At 42.8% G+C, this 25533-nt stretch overlaps 1 protein-coding gene across 10 annotated transcripts in view; it reads right to left on the bottom strand.

Annotated features, from left to right (window-relative positions):
• Positions 1–25533, bottom strand: part of inpp4b (inositol polyphosphate-4-phosphatase type II B) — a 1028621-nt gene that overhangs the window by 564031 nt on the left and 439057 nt on the right. For all 10 annotated transcript variants that reach the window (XR_006309059.1, XM_043674148.1, XM_043674147.1 and 7 more), the window contains one exon: positions 23983–24067. Coding sequence is in view for 9 of the 10 variants with exons in the window: in XM_043674148.1 (XP_043530083.1) it covers positions 23983–24067 (85 nt within the window). In the remaining variant the exon portion in view is untranslated. The remainder of the gene's footprint in view (positions 1–23982; positions 24068–25533) is intronic.

Raw genomic sequence — 25533 nt, forward strand, 5'->3', positions numbered from 1 at the left:
TGTGTGTGTGTATAGTGCAATGGTGGTCACCTGTAATGTGACATGAACCCAAGGTCCAGTTGAGGCCCTCCCTATGGGTACCGAACTTAGCTATCAGCCTCTGCTCGGCCACTTTCCTCTGCTGCCTGTCCCGAAGTCCACCTTGAAGGATGGTCACCCGAAGGTCTGAGGCTGAAAGTCCTGGACCACTAACGTGTTCCCCAACTGGGAGGGAACCCTCCTGTCTGTTGATTGATGTGCGGTACCCATTCATCTATTGTCGTAGCCTTTGCTCGGTTTCCCCAATGTACCATGCCTCCGGGCATCCTTGCCTGCAACGTATAAGATATACAACGTTGGCTGAGTCACAGGAGTACCTGCCATATACAAGTTGGGAGGTGTCCCCACACGTAATGGTGGTAGCTATGTCCACACATGTCTTGCAGTGTCTACCGTGACAGGGTTGTAGGGAGTTGTCCTGAGAGCCAGACAGCTTGCTACGAACAACGATCTGTTTGAGGTTTGGCGGTTGTTTAAAGGCAAGTAGTGGAGGTGTGGGGAAGGTCTTGGTGAGGTGCTCATCCTCATTGATAATGTGTTGCAGGTCACGAAGAACATGGCGTAAGTTTTCTGCTCCTGGGAAATACTGAACAATGAAGGGTACCCTGTCGGTAGCAGCACGTGTCTGTCTCCTGAGGAGGTCATTACTGTTCCTTGCTGTGGCACATCGGAACTGGCGGTCGATGAGTTGAGCATCGTACCCTGTTCTTGTGAGGGCATCCTTGAGTACTTCCAGGTGTCCGTCACGTTCCTCCTCATCTGAGCAGATCCGGTGTATGCATAGGGCATACACACTGTTACATCACACTGTAAATTTTTGCTATAAATTCTGTGTTAGGATTGAGCCTTCCACTATCACCTGATGAAGGAACGTTGCTCCGAAAACTAGTGTGCTTCCAATTAAACCTGTTGGACTATAATTTGGTGTTGTGTGACTTTTAACTTTGTACACCCCAGTCCAACACCGGCATCTCCAAATTATGGTGTGTTAGCTTTTATTGGTAGAGGGACCGAGTTTCGGAACCACGAGGACATACTGCAGCTGTACAAAACTCTGATGCAGCCACATTTGGAATTTTGCATAGAGTTCTGGTCACCGCATTATAGAAAGGATGTGGAAGCTTTAGAAAGGCTGCAGAGGAGATTTACCACGATGTTGCCTGGTATAGAGGGAAGGTCTTCTGAGCAAAGGCTGAGGCTGTTTTCGTTAGAGAGAAGAAAGTTGAGAGGTGACTTAATTGAGACACATAAGATTATCAGAGGATTAGATAGGATGCACAGTGAGAGCCTTTTTCCTCAGATGGTGATGGCTGGCACAAGGAGGCATAGTTTTAAATTGAGGTGTGATAGATATAGGACAGGTGTCAGAGCTAGGTTTTTTTACTCAGAGAGTAATAGGGGCGTGGAACACCCTGCCTGTAACAATAATAGACTCGCCAACTTTAACGGCATTTAAATGGTCATTGGGTAAACATATAGATGAAAATGGAATAGTGTAGGATAGATAGGCTTCAGATTGGTTCCACACGTTAGCACAACATCAGGGGCCGAAGCTGAGCTGTCACGTTATGCTCTTAAAATTGATTTTCCTCGGCAACATCAGGAGGAATGCAACACTTTGTAAAGGTGTGTTAGGCAAGGAAGGCATAAAGAAAGAAAAACAAACTCAACAAGATCCGCTGCCTAATGAAGTAGCTAAAACATGACCTCATCATAACAAACACCCCGTTCCCTCTGAGGGAGAAGCACAAGACCTCATAGCAATACACTACTCATACTTCCAAACTGCCAAGAGGTAGAAAAGGTCATCCAACAGCTGAAACTCAACAAACCCTCTTGTGGAAGTAGAATCCCTGCTGAGATATGGCAGGAGATGGTACTCTTGACATGAATCCATGAACTCATTGCCCTGTGTGGAAAGGAGACAGCACACCTCTGGATCTCAGAGATAATTGCGACCAATCTCAAGAGATGACAGGTTCAACTTTGGAAATCACAGAGGGATTTACCTACTATCTGCCACCCGAAAGGTCATTGCAAGATTTCTCAACAGCCTCCTCCCAGTTGCTGAATAGCTCCTCCCAAAGTCTCACTGCTTCTACCCTTCAAGGTGCATAGTGGACATGGATTTTCAGTGTGCAACAAATCAAAGAGGAGTGCAGAGAACAGCACCAATCTCTGAACATGACCTCCTTTGATCTCACAAAGGCTTTTCACTTTGTGCAGAATTATGGAATATCCTCCTCAAATTTGGCCGGCCGCAGAAATTTGTCACCGTTCTGCGCCTACTTCATAATAATATGTAAGTTGTGATCCTCACCAATCCAGCACAAACCCAAAATAACTGCAAACTGGGGTCAAACAAGGCTGCATCATTCACACTAACACTCTTTTCCATTCATCTCACTGCAACACTCTGTCTCATCTCCATGAGGCTCCCTGCCAGAGCCAGAACCAAGACAACCCCAACTCCTATTATTGAGCTGCAGTATGTGCACACACTCAGTGACTGAGCTATAAACCATCGCTGATACATTCACTAAGTTATATAAGAGAATAGTTATATAAGAGAATTGTTAAAATTAACTTGAGAATGTAACTTTTTAAAAAGGTTTTGTGATTTACATATGAAAGAAGTGAAACTAACCTGGTCATTCTAACAGATGAGACTTAACAAACAATCAAGGTATCTTTCAATGTATAATTTCCGTTATATCACACTGTAAACCTTTGCTATAAATTCTGTGTCTTACAATTGTGTACTCCATAATTATCTGATGAAGGAGCAGCACTCCGAAAGCTTGTGCTTCCAATCAAACCTGTTGGACTATAACCTGGCGTTGTGTGATTTTTAACTTTGATAACCCCAGTCCAACACCGGCATCTCCAAATCATGTAAGGAACAGACCTGCCATCCGTGGTTAATTAAAAGTCAAAGAAAGCATCAAACTCAAAGAACAGATATATAATGAGGGGGCAGAGCTGAGGATGGTAGCCATCACCAAGGAGAAGGTGCTAGAGAAACTGAATGGCCTGAAGGTGGATAAATCACCTGTACAAGATGGTCTAAACCCCAGAGTACTAAGGGTTGTCGCTGAAGAAATAGTGGAGGTGTGAATGGTGATCTTTCAGGAATTGCTAGAATCACAGATGGTCCCAGAGGACTGAAAAATCGCTAACATGATACCCTTGTTTCAAAGGGGGTAAGGCAAAAGACAAAAAATTACAGACTGATTAGCCTAATCTCAGTCATGACTAAGATCGTGGAATTCATTGTAAAGGATGATTTTTTTAAAAAAAGTATGGTAAAATAGGACAAAGTCAGCATGGTTTCATCAAAGGAAGGTCATGTCAGACAAATCTGCTAAAATTCTTTGAGGAAGTAATTAGGAGATTATACCAAGAAGAGACAATTGATGTTATCTACCTGAACTTCAAGAAGGCCTTTGACAAGATGCCGCTCAGGAGGCTGTTGGGTAAATTAAGGGCCCATGGTGTCAGAGGCAAGATGCTAGCATGAATAGAAGCTTGGCTGTCTATCAGAAAGCAGAGAGTGGGGGTAAAAGGTTCCTTCTCAGGATGGCAGCAGGTGACAAGTGGTGTTCCACAAGGCTGAGTGTTCGGAACCCAATTTTTCACTTTGTGCATTAATGATCTAGATGAGGGTACTCTGGCTAATATAAAGATAGGTAAAGGGACAGAAAGCACTGAGGAGGCAGGGAGGCTGCAGAAGAGTTTGGACAGGTTAGGAGAGTAGGCAAAGAAGTGGCAGATGGAGTACAGCGTGGGAAAGTGTGAGGTCTTGCAATTTCATAAGAAGAATGGAGACAAGGACTATTTTCTAAATGGGATGAAAGTTCAGAATTCTGAAGTGCAAAGAGACTTGGAAGTTCTAGTCCAGGATTCTCTCAAAGTAAACTTGAAGGTTGAGTCAGTAGTTAGGATGGCAAATGCAATGATGATATTTATTTTGGGAGAATTTGAATATAAAAGCACTGATGTATTTCTGAGGCTCTATAAGGCTCAGCTCAGACCACATTTGGAGTATCGTGTGCAGTTTTGGGTCCATTTCTCAGAAAGGATGTACTGGCCCTGGAGCGTGTTCAGAGGAGATTCATGAGAATTATCCCAAGAATGAAAAGGTTAACATATGAGGAACGTTTGAGGACTCTAGGTTTATATGCGATAGAGTTTAGAAGGGCGAGGGGGATCTAATTGAAACATACAAAATATGGAATGGCTTTGAAACAATAGACGCTGGGAAGATGTTTCCATTGGTACGAGAGACAAGGTCCAAAAGGCATAGCCTTAGAGTAAAGGGAAGACCCTTTTAGAAATGAGATAAGGAGAAATGTCTTCGGCCTGAGAGTGGTGAATCAAGGAATTCATTGCCACAGAAGGGTGTGGAGGCTAGGTGATTGAGTATAATTAAGACTGAGATAGATAGGTTCTTGAGTATCAAGGGGGTTCAAGAGTTACGGGGAGAAAGCAGGAGAATGGGTTGAAGAACTTATCATCCATGGTTGAATGGTAGAGCAGACTCGATGGGCTAAATGGCCTAATTTCTGCTCCTATGTATTATGGTCTTACAATTTAGTAAGGCCTCCTAGAATGTCTGAATATTCGGCAAGCACACGATGTCACCACCCTGCCAACAATTCTGTCTCACATCATGCAAGGAAGAAGAATATTTCATTCCTGTAAAACAGTACAGCTTCATTTAAAATTGAGCAATGACAAAATGCACTAGAGCAAGTATAGAACACTGAAAATGACAATAATCACATGCTAAAAATACTCTAAATCCAGTTAAAAGAAATGAATGGTCGAAAGCAATGTTCCTCAAAACCATCTGAGAACCAAAAAAGAAATAACCTGCTCTGCTGCCTAGCTTTTAAATGCCTACATTACGGAAATGGACTAGAAAACCACTAATGTGATTTTCCTATTCAAGAAGAGAAAGGGCAGGAAACAGGAAACCACAGACCAGTTAACCTAACCTCTGTTATTGGGAAAATACTAGTGTATCATGGAGGAAGAAATGACAAAACATTTCAAAAAGCTTAATACATTCAAACAGAATCAACATGGCTTTTTGAAAGGGAAATTGTCTTCGACAAATTTTCTCGAGCTTTTTGATGACATAGCAGAAAGGTTAAAAAAAGGGGAACCAGTTGATGCATTTGGATTTCCAGTCAGTATTCAGTAATGAAGGGCTTTTTCCTGAAACGTCGATTTCAAAGCTCCTTGGATGCTGCCTGAACTGCTGTGCTCTTCCAACACCACTAATCCAGAATCTGGTTTCCAGCATCTGCAGTCATTGTTTTTACCCAGTATTCAGTAAAGTGCCACATAAGGAGTTATTGAACAAAATAGGAGTTCATTTATTGAGGGTAATGTGCTAGCATGGATTGAGGAAGTTTATCATGCAGAAGACAGAGAATAGGGATTAATGTGTCTTTTTTGAGACTGAAAGCATGTAACTAGTGGAGTACCTCAAAGATCAGTCTGAGGGTCTCAATTATTTACCACTTATGTCCATGACATGGAAGAATGGGCAGATGTAATGTACCAAAATTTGATGATACAAAAATAAATGAGAGGACATTTTGTGATGAGAACATAAGGTACCTGAAAGGGGTTCAGTGAGTGGGCAAACATTTGGCAGATGAAGTTTAATGGAAGAAAGTGCGAGGTCATGCATTTTGAGAGGAAGAATCAAAAGGCAGATGATCTCAATGAAGAGAGACACCAAAGAAAAACACAGGACAGATGGATCTGGGAGTTCTTGTACATGAAATACAAAGTGTTGTAGGTGCAGCAAGCAATTCAGCATACCAATGGAAATTTTGCCTTTTATTGCAATCTGACTACATTCTGGAGTCAATCTTTTGGTTTGTCACAAGCAGGCAGGGAATTGTGTATTGTTAGTCAGGAAGCTGCAAAGACAACAGTCAGGGGCCTGCTCAGTCAAGTCTAGGGGCTGGTAAAAGTCATTCAGATATCTCAGGCAATTTTAGCCCTGAGTGTCAATCCTTTGATCATTCAGGAAAGTGCGTGTTGGGCAGGCAGATCACTATCAAAAGCATTGGGGGACTCAGCACTTCAGGTGGAAAACAATAGGCATTTGTAGAGGTGGAGGCAAAGATGATGATGAAGGAAACTCATGGTGTATGGAGATATCCAAAATTGTATCATATGGCATGGCAGGCTCACAGGACTTGGAGTCATTGACAGTGACCACTACTATGGCCTCCTTCAGGGAGAATGTAGAGTGCCCAGTTTGGTGGAGTTAGTGTCACTTTGATGAATGAAAGTAATCATGAAGCAGACATTTGCAAATTAATTTGCAATAGTTTAATCATCCATTTGTTATGCACAGAGTGAATGTGCTTCGGGCTTAAATGCTGGTCAAAGGCAATTTGTACCATTCTACTGGTCTTTGAAAATTGAATATTGGTATTTTAATGATGCTGAAGTCAACAGCAATGACTTAAAAAGATATAAACGCTGGCCAAAGGTGAAACATTATTCATGCAATTTCTAATGGTGCTGTGGGAATTGCAAACCATCACCTCATCACCTGTAATGTGAATTTAATGATGGTCTGTACTGAATGCAGTGAGACGTTTAATGATTGATATGGGCCTGGAACAGGAGTGGGCTCAGAGCACAGGAGGCACACCCTGTTTGACGTAATGTGCCAGAAAGTGAGACAGTAAAACACATTCACCAAGTTGGTTCATATACTGAGGCTGAAGAAATGATGGAGATGGAGCCTTCGTTATCAGGTGCAGTATGTTGCACTGTGTAGAGAAGTGTATGCAGCCCTCGCCTGCGGGATATGCCAACAATGACTCCTCTGAGACCTGTCTTTCACTCTTTGTATTTCTGACATAGTTGAAAAGCGTGGCACTGGAAAAGCACAGGTCAGGCAGCATCTGAGGAGCAGAGGAATCGACATTTCGGGCATAAGCTCTTCATCAGAAATGATGGGGGGGAAGGGAGCTGTGAAGGGGACAGAGGGATAAATTGGAGGGTGGAGTTGGGGGTGAAGTAGCTGGGAAGGTGATAGGTAGATGCAGGTGGGGGGTGATGGTGATAGGTCGAAGGGGAGGGTGGAGTGGAGTGGATAGGTGGGAAGGACGATAGACAGGTAGGACAGTTCAAGAGGGCGGTGCCGATGGATGATTGGATCTGGGATGAGGTGGGGGGAGGGGAGATGAGGAAATTGGTGAAGTTGCTATTGATGCCATGTGGTTGGAGGGTCCCAAGGCAGAAGATGATGGGCTCTTCCTCCAGGCGTCAGGTAGCTTGGATTTGCATGTCCTTAGTGGAGTGGGGGTTGAAATGGTGTTTCTGACATAGTTCATTTCCACTGGGAGGCCTGTGCCCTGCAGTTGTGGGATGTTGGTCACTATGGCTGCCTTCCTAAGAAGGTGAAGGCAAATACAGGAAGAGGGTCAACAGCAAGCCACTACAAAAGACGAGCAGCACCAGGTCAGGGAGAGGTCACAGATGCTGGTCCATCGTCATGAGAACTTGAGTTTCTTTTTAACCCTGACTGAATTTCCAAAGGATGCGTGAGCTGCATTGTTGACACAGGCTCTGTATGTCCTGGGACACCGCGACAGAATCTGCTGGCTACTAGAGTGGGACCTGAGGGCTACAGGAGTGGGAGGTCTTCTTCTGGTGACTGTGAAGGCAACTGCCACTTTGAAATTCTATGCAACTACCTTCTTCCAGGGAGCTACAGGTAACTTGCGTGGCATCTCTCAGTCATACACCCGGAAATGCATGTGTGTAAGATCACACCCATTTCATTGTGTCCTGATGATGTTAGTGCTGCAGCCTTGCTAGTAGTATTTAGGAACATAGCTGTGGTTCCAAGGTGCAACGTGCCTCACTTTAGGTGGATTGGCCATGCCAAATTGCCCCGTAATGTCTCTGATGTGCCGGCTAGGTGAATTATCCATGGTAAATACAGGGTTATAGAGAGTGGTTCAGGATAGAATGTTGTACAGTCAGTGCAGATTTGATGGGCTGAATCGCCTCTTTCTGCACTGTAGGGATTCTATGATCACATGGTACACTGATCACATTGACAGGACTGTATCACAAAACTGTGGAATTCATCAACGGCATGAGGTTTCATTCCATAAAAATGTAGGTGATCTGTGATCACCATGACCACTTCAGGGATGTGTGTCCACTTCTAGTCCAGACAGTATGTGAATCATCATCCTTGTGGGCTGTTCTCTTGAAGCAGGCAATGATGCAATGTGCTAGATGCGAAGAGACTGGGGGAGTGGGAGCAAATGGAAGATGATATTATTGGAGAGGAGGAAGATATCTTCATTCTGAATTCTGTAGAAGGGTGACCAGACCTGGCACATTAACTCTGCTTTCTTTCCACAGATGTTTCCAGACCTGCTGAGTTTCTCCGGCAATTTCTGTTTTGTCTCAGATTTCCAGCATCTGCAAGTCTCTTGAGTTATCGAGTTTGGTAAGATACAGCAAGAAATCAAGATGGATTTCAGGGCATGGAACCATATCCCAAGGCTCTTCTGTTTACTGTATAATTTGCTCTAGAATTAGACTCACCAAATGCATCAAGTCACATTTGACTGGATTGAACTCCATCTGCCACTTCTCCACCAAACTCTCCTGTCTATCTATATTCTCCTGTATTCTTTGACAGTCCCCTATGCTTTTTCCACTCCTCCAATCTTCGTGTCATCTGCAAACTTGCTGATCATAACAACAGTGCCCTCTTCCAGATCATTTACGTATATCGCAAACAACAGTGGCCCCAGCACTGATCCCTGTGGAACACCACTGGTCATCTTTCTCCATTTCAAGAAACTCCCTTCAACTACTCCTCTCTGTGTCCTGTTGCTCAACCAGTTCTTTATCCACCTAGCTAGAACATCCTGCACACCATGTGACTTCACTTTCTCCATTAGTTTACCAGAGTTCTGGTCCATTGTACTCTGAAGGTTGCTGCACAGGTGGATAGAGTGATCAAGAAAGCATATGGTATACTTGCCTTCATCGGATGGGGTATTGAGTATAAAAGCTGACAGGTCATGTTAAAATTGTACACGACATTGGTTCGACCCCATTTGGAATACTATGTACAGTTTTGGTTGCCACATTACCAAAAGAATGTGGATGCGTTGGAGGGGGTGCGGAGAAGGTTTATGAGGCTGTTGCCTGGTATGGAAGGTGCTAGCTATGAAGAGAGGTTGAGTAGGTTAGGTTTGTTTTCATTAGGAAAAAGGAGATTGAGGGGAGGACTTGATTGAGGTCTACAAAATTATGAAGGGTATAGACAAGGTAGATGGAGATAAGCTTTTTCCCAGGGTGAAGGATTCAATAATGAGGTCATGCTTTCAAGGTTAGAAGTGAAAAGTTTAAGGGGGATCCACGCTGCAAGTACTTTACACAGAGGGTGGTAGGTGCCTGGAACGGTTGCCAGCAGAGGTAGTAGAGGCAGGCACGGTAGCTTAATTTAAGATGCGTCTGGACAGATGCATGAGCAGGTGGTGAGCAGAGGGATACAGATGCTTAGGAATTGGGCGACAGGTTTAGACAGTGGATTTGGATTGGCTCAGGCTTGGAGGGCCAAATGGCCTGTTCCTGGGCTGTAAATTTTCTTTGTTCTTTGTTCTATGCCACTTATTTAGCCAAAAATTGTAAAATATATCCCCAAGACACAAGTGTTATGCAATTGCATAAAGTATAAGACGTCCATGCCAGATACCAAAGCCTCATTTCTTGCTCTTGAAGCAGAATGTTAATGAGGAGTGTAACTGATACAGCATGTGGACAAGACTTACTTTCAAGCTCTCTTACCCATGATATTAGAGTCTAAAATTAGAGGGCATAGGTTTAAAGTGAAAGAAGAAAGATTTAAAAGGGACTAAGGAAACCTTATCACAGAGGGTCATGCAAGTATGGAATGAATTGCCAGAGGAAGTGGAGGCTGGTACAATTGCAACATTTAAAAGGCAGCTGGATGGGTGTATGAATAGGAAGAGTTTGGGGGATACGGGCCAAATGCTGACAAATGGGACTAAATTAATTTAGATTATCTAGTCTGCACGGACAAGTTGGATCGAAGGGTCCGTTTCCATGCTATATAGCTCTATGACTCTACAACTATGATCAGAGACATTTCCATTCCATTCAATTTGCAGAAGTTGCATCAATAAAATTATCAGACACTGCGAGTTACCCAGAACATGATTGAAACCGTGTCTTGTGAGGGCACTGAAACAGCAAGGAAGGACGAAGGCAGAAATTTTCCTTTAGTTATTCTGTTTTCATGTCACTATAGCAGAGAACCTCACACATCTATGTCCAGGTGGTTTCTTCATTCCTGCACTAACAGAATTGTCATCTTCTTCGTATCTATTGTATTGAATAAGAAATTCAAATTTGCCTCATCTTTCAGGGTATCCTCAAAATAAAATTCCAGAATAATTGCCAAATGCTCCCATTTCTTGCTACTCAGACATTGCAATGAATAAAGAATGCAGTGTCATGACCAGAGGTCAGAATGCGAAAGTACCCTATTTTGACATTTTTATTACATAATTCCAAAACGTGTAAAAAGCTTTCATGTGGGACTGATGAGATTTAAAACCTAAAAATATCAGGGATATTTGATCAGGTGGTCATGGAGTAGAAGATCGTAAGACACAGAATTTATAGCAAACATTTACAGTGTGATGCAACTGAAATTATATGTTGAAAAAGACGTGGATTGATTATTAAGTCTCTCATCTTTTAGAATGTTGGTTTCAGTTCCTTTCTGAAACCAACACAGTCGTTCTAAAAGATGAGAGACTTAACAAACAATTCAGATCTTTTTCAATATATCATTTCAGTTGCATCTCACTGTAAACTGTTCTGATCTTATACTCCACAACCACCTGAAGGCAGCATTCCGAAAGTTAGTACTTCCAAATAAACCTGTTGGACTATAACCTGGTGTCTTGTGATTTTTAACTTTGTACACCCCAATCCAACAATGGCACCTCCGAATCAGGGATATTTGAAACAGACTGGACTGTGACCTCTAGCGACTGCAAGTAAAACAAAAGGCTGACAATATCCCCACAAGCTTAACAGCAAGCCACCCTCTGCAGATTATGTTCCAAACTGCACATATTTTCTGTTTATCCCTTTGAAGGAATCATAGTTTAAAAAGCCAGTTTTAATGCTACTGGAGTGGAGTAATGGAGCTGAATGCTCTTGGGTGCACCTTCCTGGTTCAAGTGTTAGCGTGCAGGGAAGTCACAGTCAAAGAACTATCCCCTAATTACCTCTGTGTTGCAGTTAAATGAGGAGCCCTCTCTCACTTTGTGTATTGCAAACCAGCTAATAAAGAGAGAATCAGGTGAAACAGGCTTCAATAAATAAAACCAAGAATCTTAAAAATTGGCTGTTCAACTAACGTCAATTCTACTGGTAACCTCCAACACAGTGGCTACAACTTTCAACTATCTCCCCTTTGTGAATAGTTCTGAGGCTTGTCCACCTTTTTAAAACTATTATCCTTCTGTACTCACTTCTTATTTCCAATGTTTTTGTCTGTTTAATGTATTAAGAGTTCTTCTCGTGTTTAACAATTAATAAACCCATTCTGATCATTCAAGAAAACCTATTTAAATTAGCTATTTAAAACATAAGTCCATCTGAGTGTCGGAGAAAGATACCCACAAGGGAAGCAATCTTTTTAGTTTAACCTTACTGTTACCATCTGAAAGGAGTGGAAAAAAAAGGAGTCAGTTCATCAAAATGGATACCAGAAGTCAGAAATTTAAACCTAAAACAGAAATTGATCTTTCATCCTGAAATTAATGCAGTTTTTAACAGCCCAAAGGTTTAATCGATGCTTAAGATTAAAACAGTGACTGAAAGATTGTTGAGAGCAATCAAGTGCATAGAGAAAGTAGCATAGAGTACAATAGGTGAGTGAGGGAGGGGATGAATGTCCCTCCTCCCTGACCTATCACACTTCATCCCCTCCTCCACTCACCTATTGTACTCTATGCTACTTTCTCCCCACCCCACCCTCCTCTAGCTTATCTCTCCACCCTTCAGGCTCTCTGCTTTTATTCCTGATGAAGGGCTTCTGCCCGAAACATCGATTTTACTGCTCCTCGGATGCTGCCTGAACTGCTGTGCTCTTCCAGCACCACTAATCCAGAATCAACTATGTAACTGTTTATCTTAAGTGCAGAATTCTCAAAATTTTCTCAATCAACCTTTAGAGATGTTACTGTACACCTCTGGAGCAGATGGAATCTGAACCTGGGCCTCAGGGCTCAGAGGTGGGGATACTACCACTGCACCACAAGAGCCCCTAATAAGGAGGAATTTTATCATATTGCGGTCATTCTTCCTCAAGAGGCTTTGTATAGCTAGATTGCCAATTTATTCTTTCTCATTTCACATTATACAGTGATTCAAGAAGATAGCTTACCACCACCCTCTCAGGGCCAAAGAGGGCCCAGCAATAAATGTTTCCCAACCAGTGATGTCCATGACCTATGAAAAAAAAACAGCACCCTGTTTAGGATAGCTTGTCCACTAAGGTTCCTCAAAGAATTGATCCTGAAAACCATCTCATACATAGTTCAGAATTTCTCCTCTATGGTATCATGACCGACTTGGTTTGCCCAATCTATATACAGATTAAAGTCATCCATAATTACAACTGTACCTTTATTGTTTGAGTCTCTAATTTTCTGTTGAATTCGTTTCCCAACTAATACCACTATAATTTCGGAGTCTTATATACAAATCCCACTATCACTTACTGTCCTTCAGTGTTTCTAAGCTCCACCCATCCAGATTCCAATTCAGCTGAGTTGATATCCTTCCTCAATATTGCATTAATGTATTCTTTAACTAGCAATGGTACATCATATTTATTTCCCCTTTTCAGTCCTTCGTAAAAACTGAATACTACTGGATATTCAGTTCCCATGCCAGGTCACCCCGCAGCCACACCTGCATAATCCCAACCTTATCATATTCATTGCATGACTAATTTATCCATTTTATTGCGAATACTCTGTGCATTTAGACACGAAGCTTAAAGTTTGTTTCCTTAAGATTTTTAGTCTTGTTCATACAATTTTGCACTATGACTTGAATTCTCTATCACTTATCTTATTTCCAATCATTGTTTTGCCTTTGTTCCTCTCTATTATCTCTCTGAATAAGTTCCCATTCCCCTGTTTTTTTAGGTTAAACTCTCCCCAACTGGTAAATAATCCCCCGATGTCTTTAGATCCATTCCTGCCCAGGTGCAACTTGCCCAGCTTGTACATGTTCCATTCCCTGCAGAACAGATTTCAAAGTTCCTGGGATCTGAACCCTCCCCTGTGCACCATTGCTCAAATCACATTTTCTTCTGATATATTCTGCTATTTCAACTTTGATTAGAACGTGGTACTAGTAGCAATCCTGAGAACACTACTTTTGAGGTCTTACTTTTAACTTGCTTTCTCACTCCCAATATCTTGCTTTCAGGACCTCATCCCTTTCTTAGCTATGTTATTGATACCGATGTGTTCCATGGCTACTATCTGTTTACCCTCCCACTCCTGTAGTCACTCTGAGACATCCTTCACCCAGGAGATAACGTACCATTCTAAACTTTCCATTGCGGCCATAGAAACATCTATCTGTTCTTCTTAACTGAATTCCCTATTACTATAGTCTTCTAACACTTATTTGTCTTCTCCCCTGCAGCAGCACCAAACATGTAACGACAAATTTGGCTGCTACTATTTCTCTCTGAAACACCATTCTGCACAACAACATCCAAAATGTTATATCTGTTTTACAGGAGATTGGCCAAGCGGATTTCTGCACTACCTGCCTATTCCTCTTTCTCTGTATGGTGGTCATCCATTTTCTCCCTGCCTGTGGAGTCTTGGTTTGCACAGTGACCACCTTCCTGTGCCTGCTATCCACAATACTCTCAGCCTTGCAATGTTCCATAGTGTCCCTAGCCACAACTTCAACTCCAAAACTTAGGCTTCCAGTAGCTGCAGCTGGAGACATTTTAATGGGCAAATTTATTTTCTCTTTGTGTGCTTCCTGATACTAGTTATGTTGGCATGGACAGGGAAGGGAACAATGTTGCTAGAGGTGGGGTCTGATTTGCCATTGGAGCTAAAAAAGCAAATGGGGATGATTATGATTGATTGATTTATTTACTGTCATGCATACTAAAATACAGTGAAAAGCTTTGTTTACAAGCAGTACAGGTAGATCATAGTAAGCAAGGATGTACAGAACAAAAAATTTCGACAGAGGCATACAAGTAACATTGCACAGAGTGTACAGGAGAGATCAACATTCGCAAAATCCACATTATTTGAGGCTAGAGTGTCCATTCAATAGTCTAATAACAGCTGGGAAGAAGCTGTCCCTGAAAATACTGGCGTGTGTGTTCAGGCTTCTGTATCTTCTGCCTGACTGAAAAGATTGTAGGAGATCATTATTGGGGTACGAAGGGTCTTTCATAATGTTGGCAGCTTTTCTGCGCCAGCGAGCTGTGTAAATGAAGTCCATGGATGGAAGGTTGGCACCCAGGATGGCCTGGGCTGTGCACACCACCTTCTGTAGTATCCTATGATCCTGGGAAGAGCAGTTGCCATACCACATCAGTATGCTTCCAATTGTGCATCTGAAGAAGTCAGTGCAGACCCTTCCGGACATGCCAAATGTCTGCAGCTGCCTGAGGAAGAAGAGGCATTGTTGTGCCTTTTTGACCGTCGCAACTACGTGGGAAGACCAGGACAGGTTGTCGGTTATTGTCACTCCGAGGAACTTGATGCTGTCCACTCTCTCGATCTCAGTTCTGTTGATGTACATGGGGGTATGTTCTACTTCTTTCTTACTCAACTCAATGATCAGTTCTTTAGTTTTGCCGACATTGAGAGAGAGGTTGATCTCATTGTATCATGTCACCAAACTCTATCTTCCTTCTGTATTTTGACTCGTTGTTAGATATCTGTCCTACTACAGTGGTGTCGTCAGGGAACTTATGGTTGGCATTCATTTGGAATTTGACAACACAGTCGTGGGTGTACAGGGAGTATAATAGGGGGCTGAGGACACATCCTTAAGGGCTCCACTGTTGAGTGTTACCATGGAGGAGTTGCAGTTAACTATCTTCACTGATTACAGTCTGTGTGCCAGAAAGCGGAGGATCCAGTTGCAGAGGGTGGAGCCAAGACCAAGGTCACAGAGTTTTGAGATCAAGAGAATAATGGTGTTGAAGGCAGAGTTGTAGTCAATGGGTATCCTTGTTGTCCAAATGTTCCTGGGGTGAATGCAGGGATAGGGATATGTCATCCGCTTTGAACATGTTATACTGGTAGGTAAATTGTCGGGGATCAAGGCTGACTAGCAGTTAATGTGGGTCATGAGTGTGGTGCTGGAAAAGCATAGCAGGTCAGGCAGCATCCGAGGAGCAGGAAAATCGACATTTCGGGCAAAAGCCCTTCATCACCATTTCCTGATGAATGGCTTTTGCCCAAAACATTGATCTTCTGCTCCTTGTTTGCTGCCTCACCTGCTGTGCTTTTTCAGCACCACACTCTCGACTCCACTCTCTGGGATCTGCAGTCCTCACTTTTGCCAAGTTGATGTGGGCCATGACCATCCTCTCGAAGCACTTCATGATTATTGAGGGCAGAGCCACTGGGCAGTAGTCATTAAGGCACATTGCATGTGCTTTCTTAGGTATGGGGATGATGGTGATTTTTTTAAAGCAAGTGGGGACTACAGCTTGTGGGAGGGAGAGATTGAAGACATCTGTGAATACCTCCACCAGTTGGTCCGCACAGGATCTGAACGCTCAACCAAGGACACTGTCCGGGCCTGTCATTTTCCTTGGGTTGACTCCCACAATCTGATATCTGCAGTGAAGACCAAGGAAACCAGTGTATCTGGGACTGTTGGGGCAGGTGTCACTGCACCGCTGGCATTCTGCTCAAACCAAGCATAGAAAGCATTGAGTGCATCAGGGCAGTATGTACCTTTGTCTGCTATCCTGCTCGTTTTCATTTTGTATTGCTTCATTTAGACTCCCACTGTCTTTGGCAAGGCCTATTTGGTAGGTACTACTGGCTCTCAGCATCCCTGATAACTTTGCAGAGGTTATATCTGGATTTCTTGTATCGATCTAGGTCATCCAATTTCAATGCTGTACATCTGGCCTTCAGCAGGGAATGGATTACCAGGTTCATCCAAGGGTTATGGTTAGGGAATACTCTGATTTACTTCTTTGGTACACAGTCATCCATGCATTTGCTAATGAAATCCGTGACAGCAGTGGCATACTCATCTAGGTTTTCTGCCAAGTTCTTGAACAAGTTCTTGGGCGGCACGGTGGCACAGTGGTTAGCATTGCTGCCTCACAGCGCCAGAGACCTGGGTTCAATTCCCAACTCAGGCAACTGACTGTGTGGAGTTTGCACATTCTCCCCGTGTCTGCGTGGGTTTCCTCCGGTTGCTCCGGTTTCCTCCCACAGTCCAAAGATGTGCAGGTCAGGTGAATTGGCCCTGCTAAATTGCCCATAGTGTTAGGTAAGGGGTAAATGTAGGGGTATGGGTGGGTTGCGCTTCGGCGGGGCGGTGTGGACTTGTTGGGCCGAAGGGCCTGTTTCCACACTAATGTAATCTAATCTAATCTAATCTAATGATCCAGTCCACTGATTCCAAGCAGTCCCAGAGATGGTCTTCTACAGCCTCAGACCAGAATTGTACCAGCAGGTCCTCCCGTTTCAGTTTCTGCTTGTAAGCTGTGAGGAGAAACATAGCACCAAAACTGTGGGTGGGGAATGGAGCGTAGCAGTGGTCCAGAATGTTCAATCCTCTGGTGGAGCGGGAGATGTTTTGGAGGTACTTTGGCAGCACCATCTTGAGGATGGCTTGGTTGAAGTCACCAGCCACAATGAACAGGGCCTCAGGGAACTTTGTCTCTAGAGTGTCTGTGTGGTGTAAATCACGTCAAGAGCATTCTCCACATCCACATAGGGTGGTATGTATACTGCTGTCAGGATGACAGAGGTGAACTCAATTGGTACATAGTAGGTATTTACTGTAAGGTATTCTAGGTCCGGGGAGCAATTGTTTGCCATGGTCGCTATGTCCGAGATCCAAGAGGTGTTGATCAGGAAGCATCTCCCACCATATTTATCAGAGGATGCCGTGCAGTCCATGTGGTGTATGGAGAACTCGATAGCTCGTAGGACGCAGTTGGGAATGGCAGGTGGGAACCAAGTCTCGGTGAAATAGCACGCAGCAGTCTCTCAGTTCCCTCTGGTAAGCAAGTCTAGATCCAAGTTCATCTATTTTGTTTTTCATAGCCTGGACATTCACGAGAAGTATGCTGGGGGTGAAAGGGGGTGGGGGTCTTGAAACCACATTGTTTCAACTTCACCTTCAAACCAACACATTTTCCCTATTTCCTTATCAGTTTCCTGCATCTGGTCGCTCCCATGAGTTGGTGGAGTGAGTTTGCTGTTCCAGCAAGTAAGTGTGCTGGATCTGATTGGGCTGGGCCACCCACGGTGCGGGATTCTGCAAGGCTATAGATTGGTCTGACCTCCTTCGGGCTGGGTTACAGCAATGGAATTTTCCTTTCTGGGCAGTCTTGGTTGCTGATGGAGCGAGTCATTGTTTTCTGCAGGTAAGTGAGTCGGGCCTGGTCAGGCCGAGCATCCTCAAGGTCACATTGCTGGCAGTTGAATACTTGTCGTTCCAGGTCATGGTCGGGTCACTGCAGAGTCGTCATCAATTTTTACAGATTTAGAATTTAAGTTTAAAAGTATAGAACGGTTAGAAGAAATGTTCAAGTTAGATCTGCTGTAGGGAGCTTGCAAAGAGTCGCACAGTAACAGTGCCATCTTGGGATGTATCAGCATGGGCCATGAGGGATTGGGCATAGGGTTGGACTGGAGGGTATGGGGGTGGTGGGGGGAGGCCTACAGGACATTCAGTGGAATGCGTTGGCAAAAATTGGGCATAGAAATTGTTGGGATGAGAGCATGAGGGATGCTTTAATCTTTACTTCTAAATTTTCAGCATCATTGATCAGTGCGGATCAGTCCAATTCAGCCCCTATCCCCACTCACCCCAAGAAATGAAAATGGGAAGTGCAAGCAACTTGTTTAAAAAGGTTGAGTTCACAAAGCAAGGATTCTTCCCACCTCTGCACCAGACTAGATAAGAAAATTCTGGGCCTTGGAGGGGAACTCAGGAATAATGTACTTTCTATATTCGAAAGTGCTGGCAAAAAAAAATTTTGCGATGATGGTAGCATGCTCATTCCTACTGATACTGTCAAACACAGATGCATCTGCATCAAACAAAGATGAAGTTAAGCAGGTTTTTTCCTTTCGTTGGTTCCCTCACCATCTGGACAGATTCAGTCGAGCAGCAATATTCTTGTGAATATGACCAGCTTGATTGGTAGTACAACACACCTCATTTTGAAATGAACTTTCATGTTCCTCACTCAGAGTACATTCTAAACATTCACCCTCTCACTCAGCACTTCCTCCAAATGGCGTATAACATAGAGCTGTAGTGTTTCACCAATCAACAAGGATGGTAAGTGGTAATCAGCAGGAGGTTTCTTCAGGAGAAAGCAAGAACTGTAAATGCTGGAGATCAGAGTCGAGAGTGTGGGGCTGGAAAACACAGCAGGTCAGGCAGCATCCAAGGAGCAGGAGAATCGATGTTTCAAGCAAGAGCTCTTCATCAGGAATGAGGCTTGTGAACGAAGGGGGTGGAGAGATAATTGGGATGGGGATGGTGCTGGGGCTGGGGAGAAGGTAGCTGAGATTGTGATAGATAGATGGAGGTGAGGTAATGGTGATAGGTTGGAGAGGAGGGTGGGGTGGATAGGTGGAAAGGATGATGGACAGGTTGGACAGGTCATGAGAGCAGAGCTGAGTTGTAAGGTTGAAACTGGGATAAGATGGGGGGAGGGGAAATGAGGGAACTGATGAAGTCCACATTGATGCCATCGGTTTGGAGGGTCCCAAGGCAAAAGATGAGGCGTTCTTCCTCCAGGCATCGGGTGGTTAAGTGTGGCGATGCAGGAGGCCCAGGACCTGCATGTCCTTGGTGGAGTGGGAGGGAGAGTTGAAGTATTTGGCCACGGGCGGAGGAGCTGGGTTGGTGCAGATATCCCGGAGATGTTCTCTGAAGCACTCTGCAAGTAGGCGTCCTGTCTCCCCAATGTACAGAAGCCCGCATCAGAAATAACGGACAGTAAATGACATGTGTGGAAGTGCAGATAAAACTCTGATGGATGTAGAAGGCTCCTTTGGGGCTTTGGATGGAGGTAAGGGGGGAGGTGTGGGCGCAGATTTTGCAATTCCTGCGGTGGCAGGGATTTCTTTGTCTATTTCCACCTGATGCCAAGATTGTGGTATCACTAAGGCTTATCTAATGCAATCTACTTCTGCTGATTTGTGTGCAAGCAATTATGTATTGTGGCATACATAAGGCAGAGTTGCTCTGAGAGTCTTCAACATTAAGTCAGGACCCCATACAAATTTTCAGTGCTGCTACATCCAGTTATTAGATTAGATTAGATTGCTTACAGTGTGGAAACAGGCCCTTCGGCCCAACAAGTCCACACCACCCCGCCGAAGCGCAACCCACCCATACCCCTACATGTACCCCTTACCTAACACTACGGGCAACTTAGCATGGCCAATTCACCTGACCTGCACATCTTTGGATTGTGGGAGGAAACCGGAGCACCCGGAGGAAACCCACACAGACACGGGGAGAACGTGCAAACTCCACACAGTCAGTCGCCTGAGACGGGAATTGAACCCGGGTCTCTGGCACTGTGAGGCAGCAGTGCTAACCACTGTGCCACCGTGCCGCCCACCATGAATAGGGTGGACAATCAAATCTCTAACATAAGGCAGCAGTATTTCCACAAATATCCCCATCCACAGCAATAGGCGAGTCCAGCACATCTGTACAAAAGGCTAGAATGAAGGATTTTTATCCATCTTCAGCCAAAAAAGCTGAATTGATACTCTATCTCAGCCTCCTCCTGAGCATCCCAGCACCAGTGATGCCAGTCTTCAGTGAATTCGATTCCTTCCTTGTGATGTCAAAAAAGAACTGAAGAGACTGGATACTGCAAAGGCTTTGGGCCCTGACAACATCAGGACAGCAATAGTACAAAAGACTTGTGCTCCAGTGCTAGCTGCACCCTAGCCAAGCTGCTCCAGTATAGCTACAACTCTGGGATTTACCCAGCAACATGGAATATTGTCAGCTATGTTTTGATCTGTTTCGTCTACAAAAAAGAATAACAAATTCAACCTTTCACATTATTTTTAATCATCAGCAGTGATGGAAGACACCATTAACAGTGTTATTAAGTGCCACTTCCAAAGGAACAACCTGGTCACTTGAATTTGATGGAAAAAATCAACATGTCTGACAGGATCTGTGGAGATAAAGCAGTGATAATGTTTTGAGGGATATTAGAGAATAAGTATCACTGTCAAATCATAGTTTGAGATCCCAGTTCTTGAAAACTCTTCCTCAGTTAGCCAAGGTCTGAGTATGCAAGAGGACAAGTTGATGGATAGCGCAACACAGAAAGCAACTTTCTTGAGGGAAAACCTTACACAGGGGTAAAAAGGCACAGAAGATGACTTCAAAGCCATACACTACCTGAAAAGGCTAATAATCAGAGTGCAATATATTTTAACTGTACTAATCAGCCTGTTAATGAACCTTTCAGCCCTGCATCTTCTCACTCTTCCCCAAAGGATTTAAATTATAGTTGTGCAGTTGCATGGTTTACCAGTAGCCATTTCTCATTGGATAACAAACATTGGAAAGCAATTGTATTATCAGGAACCCATTTCTGGTATTATCAAGATAAATATATCAACAAGTCTGTTGATTTTACTCAAGGAAGAACAATCCAATTGCTGTACCCTCACCAGCACAATCTGTGATCAGGTAATTTAGCAGTCTTAGAATTAAATGTTGGACCTTCCTTATGTGTACATTTCAGTACACAAATAAGATGTGTGTTTCTTTACTGAGCCAATAATTCATCAAATCTTAATGTACTTCAGGCATATATTAACCTGCGTGTTATTATGCTGTTTTCAATTATGTTTCAAAGATTTAACACATTCAGCCATTTACAAGAGCAGTAGATATGTTAAAACTTTGAAAAATAATCAACTTTGCTCCACAACAGCCTAAAGCTAGCAGATTTTAAGTTAACTTAAGTAAGACTCAACAAACATGTGTACAACAAGTCCCTGAACTGTCTGGGGAAGGTAAAGAATTAAATACACAACCATATTTCAAAGAAGTGTCAGAATAATAAGGCACTAGAGTATTTTAACTATCCAAATATTAACTGAGATAGTTTTACTGCATTACACAAGAAGGAAAAAAAAACTCTAATTACATCCAAGAGAACAGTTTTAGCCAGAAAACCCCCAAAAGGGAGGGGGCAAATTTGGATCTATAATTCAGATAGATGGAAGGTGTCACAGTAGGGGAACATTTTGGAGATAGTGACCATTGTTCAGTTAAATTCAGGATAGTTATAGAAAAAGTTAAGAATGGGCTGGATTAAAAGTTCTAAGCTGGGAAAAGAATAATTTACTCAATTAAGAAATGATTGTGTTCAAGTGGACTGAGAGCATCTACTTGCAGATAGAACTGTCAGAGCATTGGGAGGCACTCAAGGAGGAAATAGCAAGAGAATAGAGAAACTTTTCCCATAAAGACAAAAGGCTAGGATGAAAACCAGAGAACCCTGGAAGTCAAAGAATATAAACATTAGGATGAAGGGGGAAAAAAAAGCTTATGGCAGATACCAAGGTTTCAAAACTATATAGAACTATAAAAAGTATCAGGGTGAACTTAAAAATAAAATTAGGAAACCTAAGAGAGGGAATAAGTAAACATTGATGGGTAGACTAAAGGAAAATCCACAAGGTTTTTTTTTAAATTTATAAGCAGCAAGAGAATAACTAGGGAAAGAGCAGGGCCCATCAGTGAGCATAAACATCATGTGTGTGGGGAACAGGAAGATGCTGACACAATCCTGAATGTTTTTTCTGCATCAGTACTCACAATGGACAATGCAGTTAGGGACATCAGGGTGGAAGTCTGTGAAGTAAGAGAAGAAATTAACAGACAGAGGAAGAGAGAGGAGATGCTAATGGGTTTAGCAGCTTTAAAAGCAGATAAATCTGCAAGCCCAGGTGAGATGGATTTCAGGCTAAGCAAGGCAAGGAAAGAGGGCTCAGCAACCCCCTCACCACCCCCATCCCACCAACTTCAACTCCTCTCTGAACACAAGTGAGGTTCCAGAGGCTAACATTATCCTCTTATTTAAAAAATAGAGGAAAACATTGATCAGCAAATTATAGTCCAGTATGATCATGCTTCAAAAATTTGATATCTTTTTTAAGAGGTAATCAGGAATGTCATTGAGAGCAATGCATTTCATATAATCTACATGAACTTTAGCAAGGCTTTTGATAAGAACCTTCATTGCGGATTGATCAAGAAAGTATGAGCATACAGAATCCATGGCAAAGTGGCTTGGTGGATTCAAATTGGCTCTGAGACAGATGCGCTTGTGACAGGATGTTTGTTTCCACAGGGTTCAGTGCTGGTGCCCCTTCTGTTTGTGATGTATATTAATAATTTGTTCTTTAATGCAGGGGATATGATCGAAAAGTCCATGGATGGCACAAACGCTGATAGTGTGGTAAATATTGAGAAGGATAGCCGTATACTGCAGGAGGATATCAACAGACTGGTTAAATAAAATTCAGCCTGTATAGGAAAAGTGAGAATTAATGCATGTGGGGAGGCATTCCCTGACTTCATACTATAAATAGTAGGGACCAGGGAAGTACTGAACAGATTGACTTTGGTATACATATCCACAGATCCCTGAAAATAGCTGTGCAAGTGGTTAAGGTGGCATATGGAATACTTGTTTTTATTAACAGAGACACAGAATACGAGATGAGGTGGGCTGTGCTGGAACAGTATATAACAAGTTAGGCCACAAGTGGAGACTGCGTCCAATTTTGGCCACCACATTATTGGTCACACGTGATTGAGTGCAGAGGAGATCTAACAAGACATTATGTTGGTTCGGGATATAATGAAACATTGGAGATTGGAGTTATATCCCTTGGAGCAGTGAAGGTTGAGAGAAAACCTGAATTAAGTACATAAAGGTTGAGAGATGCATAAGTAAGATGGATAGAGAGGCACTTTTCCCATTAGAAGAAGAATCAATAATCAGGGGCACAGATTTAAGGTAAGAGATAGAAGACTAGGAGGAGAGTTGAGGAGATTTTTTTTTCATTCAGTGGTGAGAGTCTGGAACTCACTGGCTTAAAAGGTAATTTGAGTCTGAAACATCTCATAACACTACAGCAGTGTTTAGATATATAACTGCATTGACATAGCCTCCAGGACTATGGACTAAGAGCTGGAAAATGGAATTGATATAGCCAGTTCTTTGTCAACTGATATGGTCAAGATAGGCCCACGGTCTCCTTCTGTTCTGTAAATGTTTGTGAGTCTAAAGGTCTTTCTCATAGTACTTCAATTGCATTCATGAACTAGATTCTATTTTGAAGCAAAATATTTTAACAAAATGCAGCCAAAATATTTCATCAATGATTAAAATTATTTGACACAACATTTATTACAATGTGATTACTACATCAATTTTAAAATAGTGTCTTGTGATTTTTAATTGTAAAGGACTACATAACTTAGAAAATAATCAAACACGTTAGAAAGTATTTAATGACACTAAAAGTCAAGCAAAAATCAAAATTAAATGTCTGTCAACCCAATACTCACTGACAGTGAATGCTGCACTCCTGTTATCGCTGCACTCCACAATGTCACATCGCTCCAGGACTATAACCTCAGCAAGGTCTGATGTCTGCAAGAAATGAATGAGAAAAATTACAAATCAGAGCAGCCCCAATAACTCCTAGATGAGTGTCCATTGACAATATGGAGCAACCATTGATTTAGTTCACCTCTTTCACAATCAAATTAACAGAGATTAGGAAAAGCCTGGAAGAGGGTAAAGTCAACAGACAAAATTAATTTGCTGCTTATTGTTCAAGGGGACTCTGCTTCACCTGATGCAATTTTAATAAGACTTAAAAAATGTTCATGCAAAAAAATGACATTGTAAGTTAAAAGTAAGCATTTGGTAGTACAGAACTTGCATACTAATGAAAAACGATATTTTGCCGAAGGTATTCATCGTATACAGATCAGGAAAATTTGTAAGAATACCAACGTAAAGGGAAAACAATATCTATACGTGTGAAAAGAGTGCGCTGATCGGTTAGCAAATGTATTGGATTGGTTGAAGCACTGCCATGGAGAGCATACCAATTAGATGATGATTGATAGTTAACCGGCAAGCCTTATTTAAAGTTTCAATCAGGCAGCTTGACTTTGATAGGTCACAGTATTACCTTGATAAACGAGCCAGAGAATGACTGTCACATATTTTGATGAAGTCAAACAGGCACAATGTGCACATATGTTTTTTTCTGTCTGCAATCAATAGGGTCCTGTGTATTAACGGTCATAGTTGTGGGTATGTTTGCCGAGCTGGGAAGTTGATTTTCAGATGTTTCGATCCCTGTCTAAGTGACATCTTCAGTGGTTTGGAGCCTCCTTTGAAGCGCTGCTGTACTGTCTCTTCTGGAATTTATTTGATTCTGTTCTTGTTGCTTCCAGTTGTTTATTGCAGGGGCCAGTATATTGGGTCTAGATCTATGTGTTTGTTGATGGATTCTGTGCATGAGTGCCTTGCTTCTAGAACTTTTCTGGCTATCTTCTGTTTAGCTTGTCCTATGATCATTGTGTTGTCCCATTTGAATGTGTGGTCCTCGTCACCTGCGTGTATGCCTACTAGGGACAGCTAGTCATGGTGTTTAAGACCATAAGATATAGGAGTGGAAGTAAGGCCATTCGGCCCATCAAGTCCACTCCACCATTCAATCATGGCTGATGAGCATTTCAACTCCACTTACCCGCATTCTCCCCGTAGCCCTTAATTCCTGTGACATCAAAGAATTTATCAATTTCTGCCTTGAAGACATTTAGCGTCCCAGCCTCCACTGCACTCTGTGGCAATGAATTCCATAGGCCCACCACTCTCTGGCTGAAGAAATGTCTCCGCATTTCTGTTCTGAATTTACCCCCTCTAATTCTAAGGCTGTGTCCACGGGTCCTAGTCTCCTCGCCTAACGGAAACAATTTCCTAGCGTCCACCCTCTCCAAGCCATGTATTATCTTGTAAGTTTCTATTAGATCTCCCCTTAATCTTCTAAACCCCAATGAATACAATCCCAGGATCCTCAGCCATTCCTCATATGTTAGACC

Source organism: Chiloscyllium plagiosum, chromosome 32 (assembly GCF_004010195.1).
Source record: "Chiloscyllium plagiosum isolate BGI_BamShark_2017 chromosome 32, ASM401019v2, whole genome shotgun sequence".
Classification (NCBI taxonomy): Eukaryota; Metazoa; Chordata; class Chondrichthyes; order Orectolobiformes; family Hemiscylliidae; genus Chiloscyllium; species Chiloscyllium plagiosum.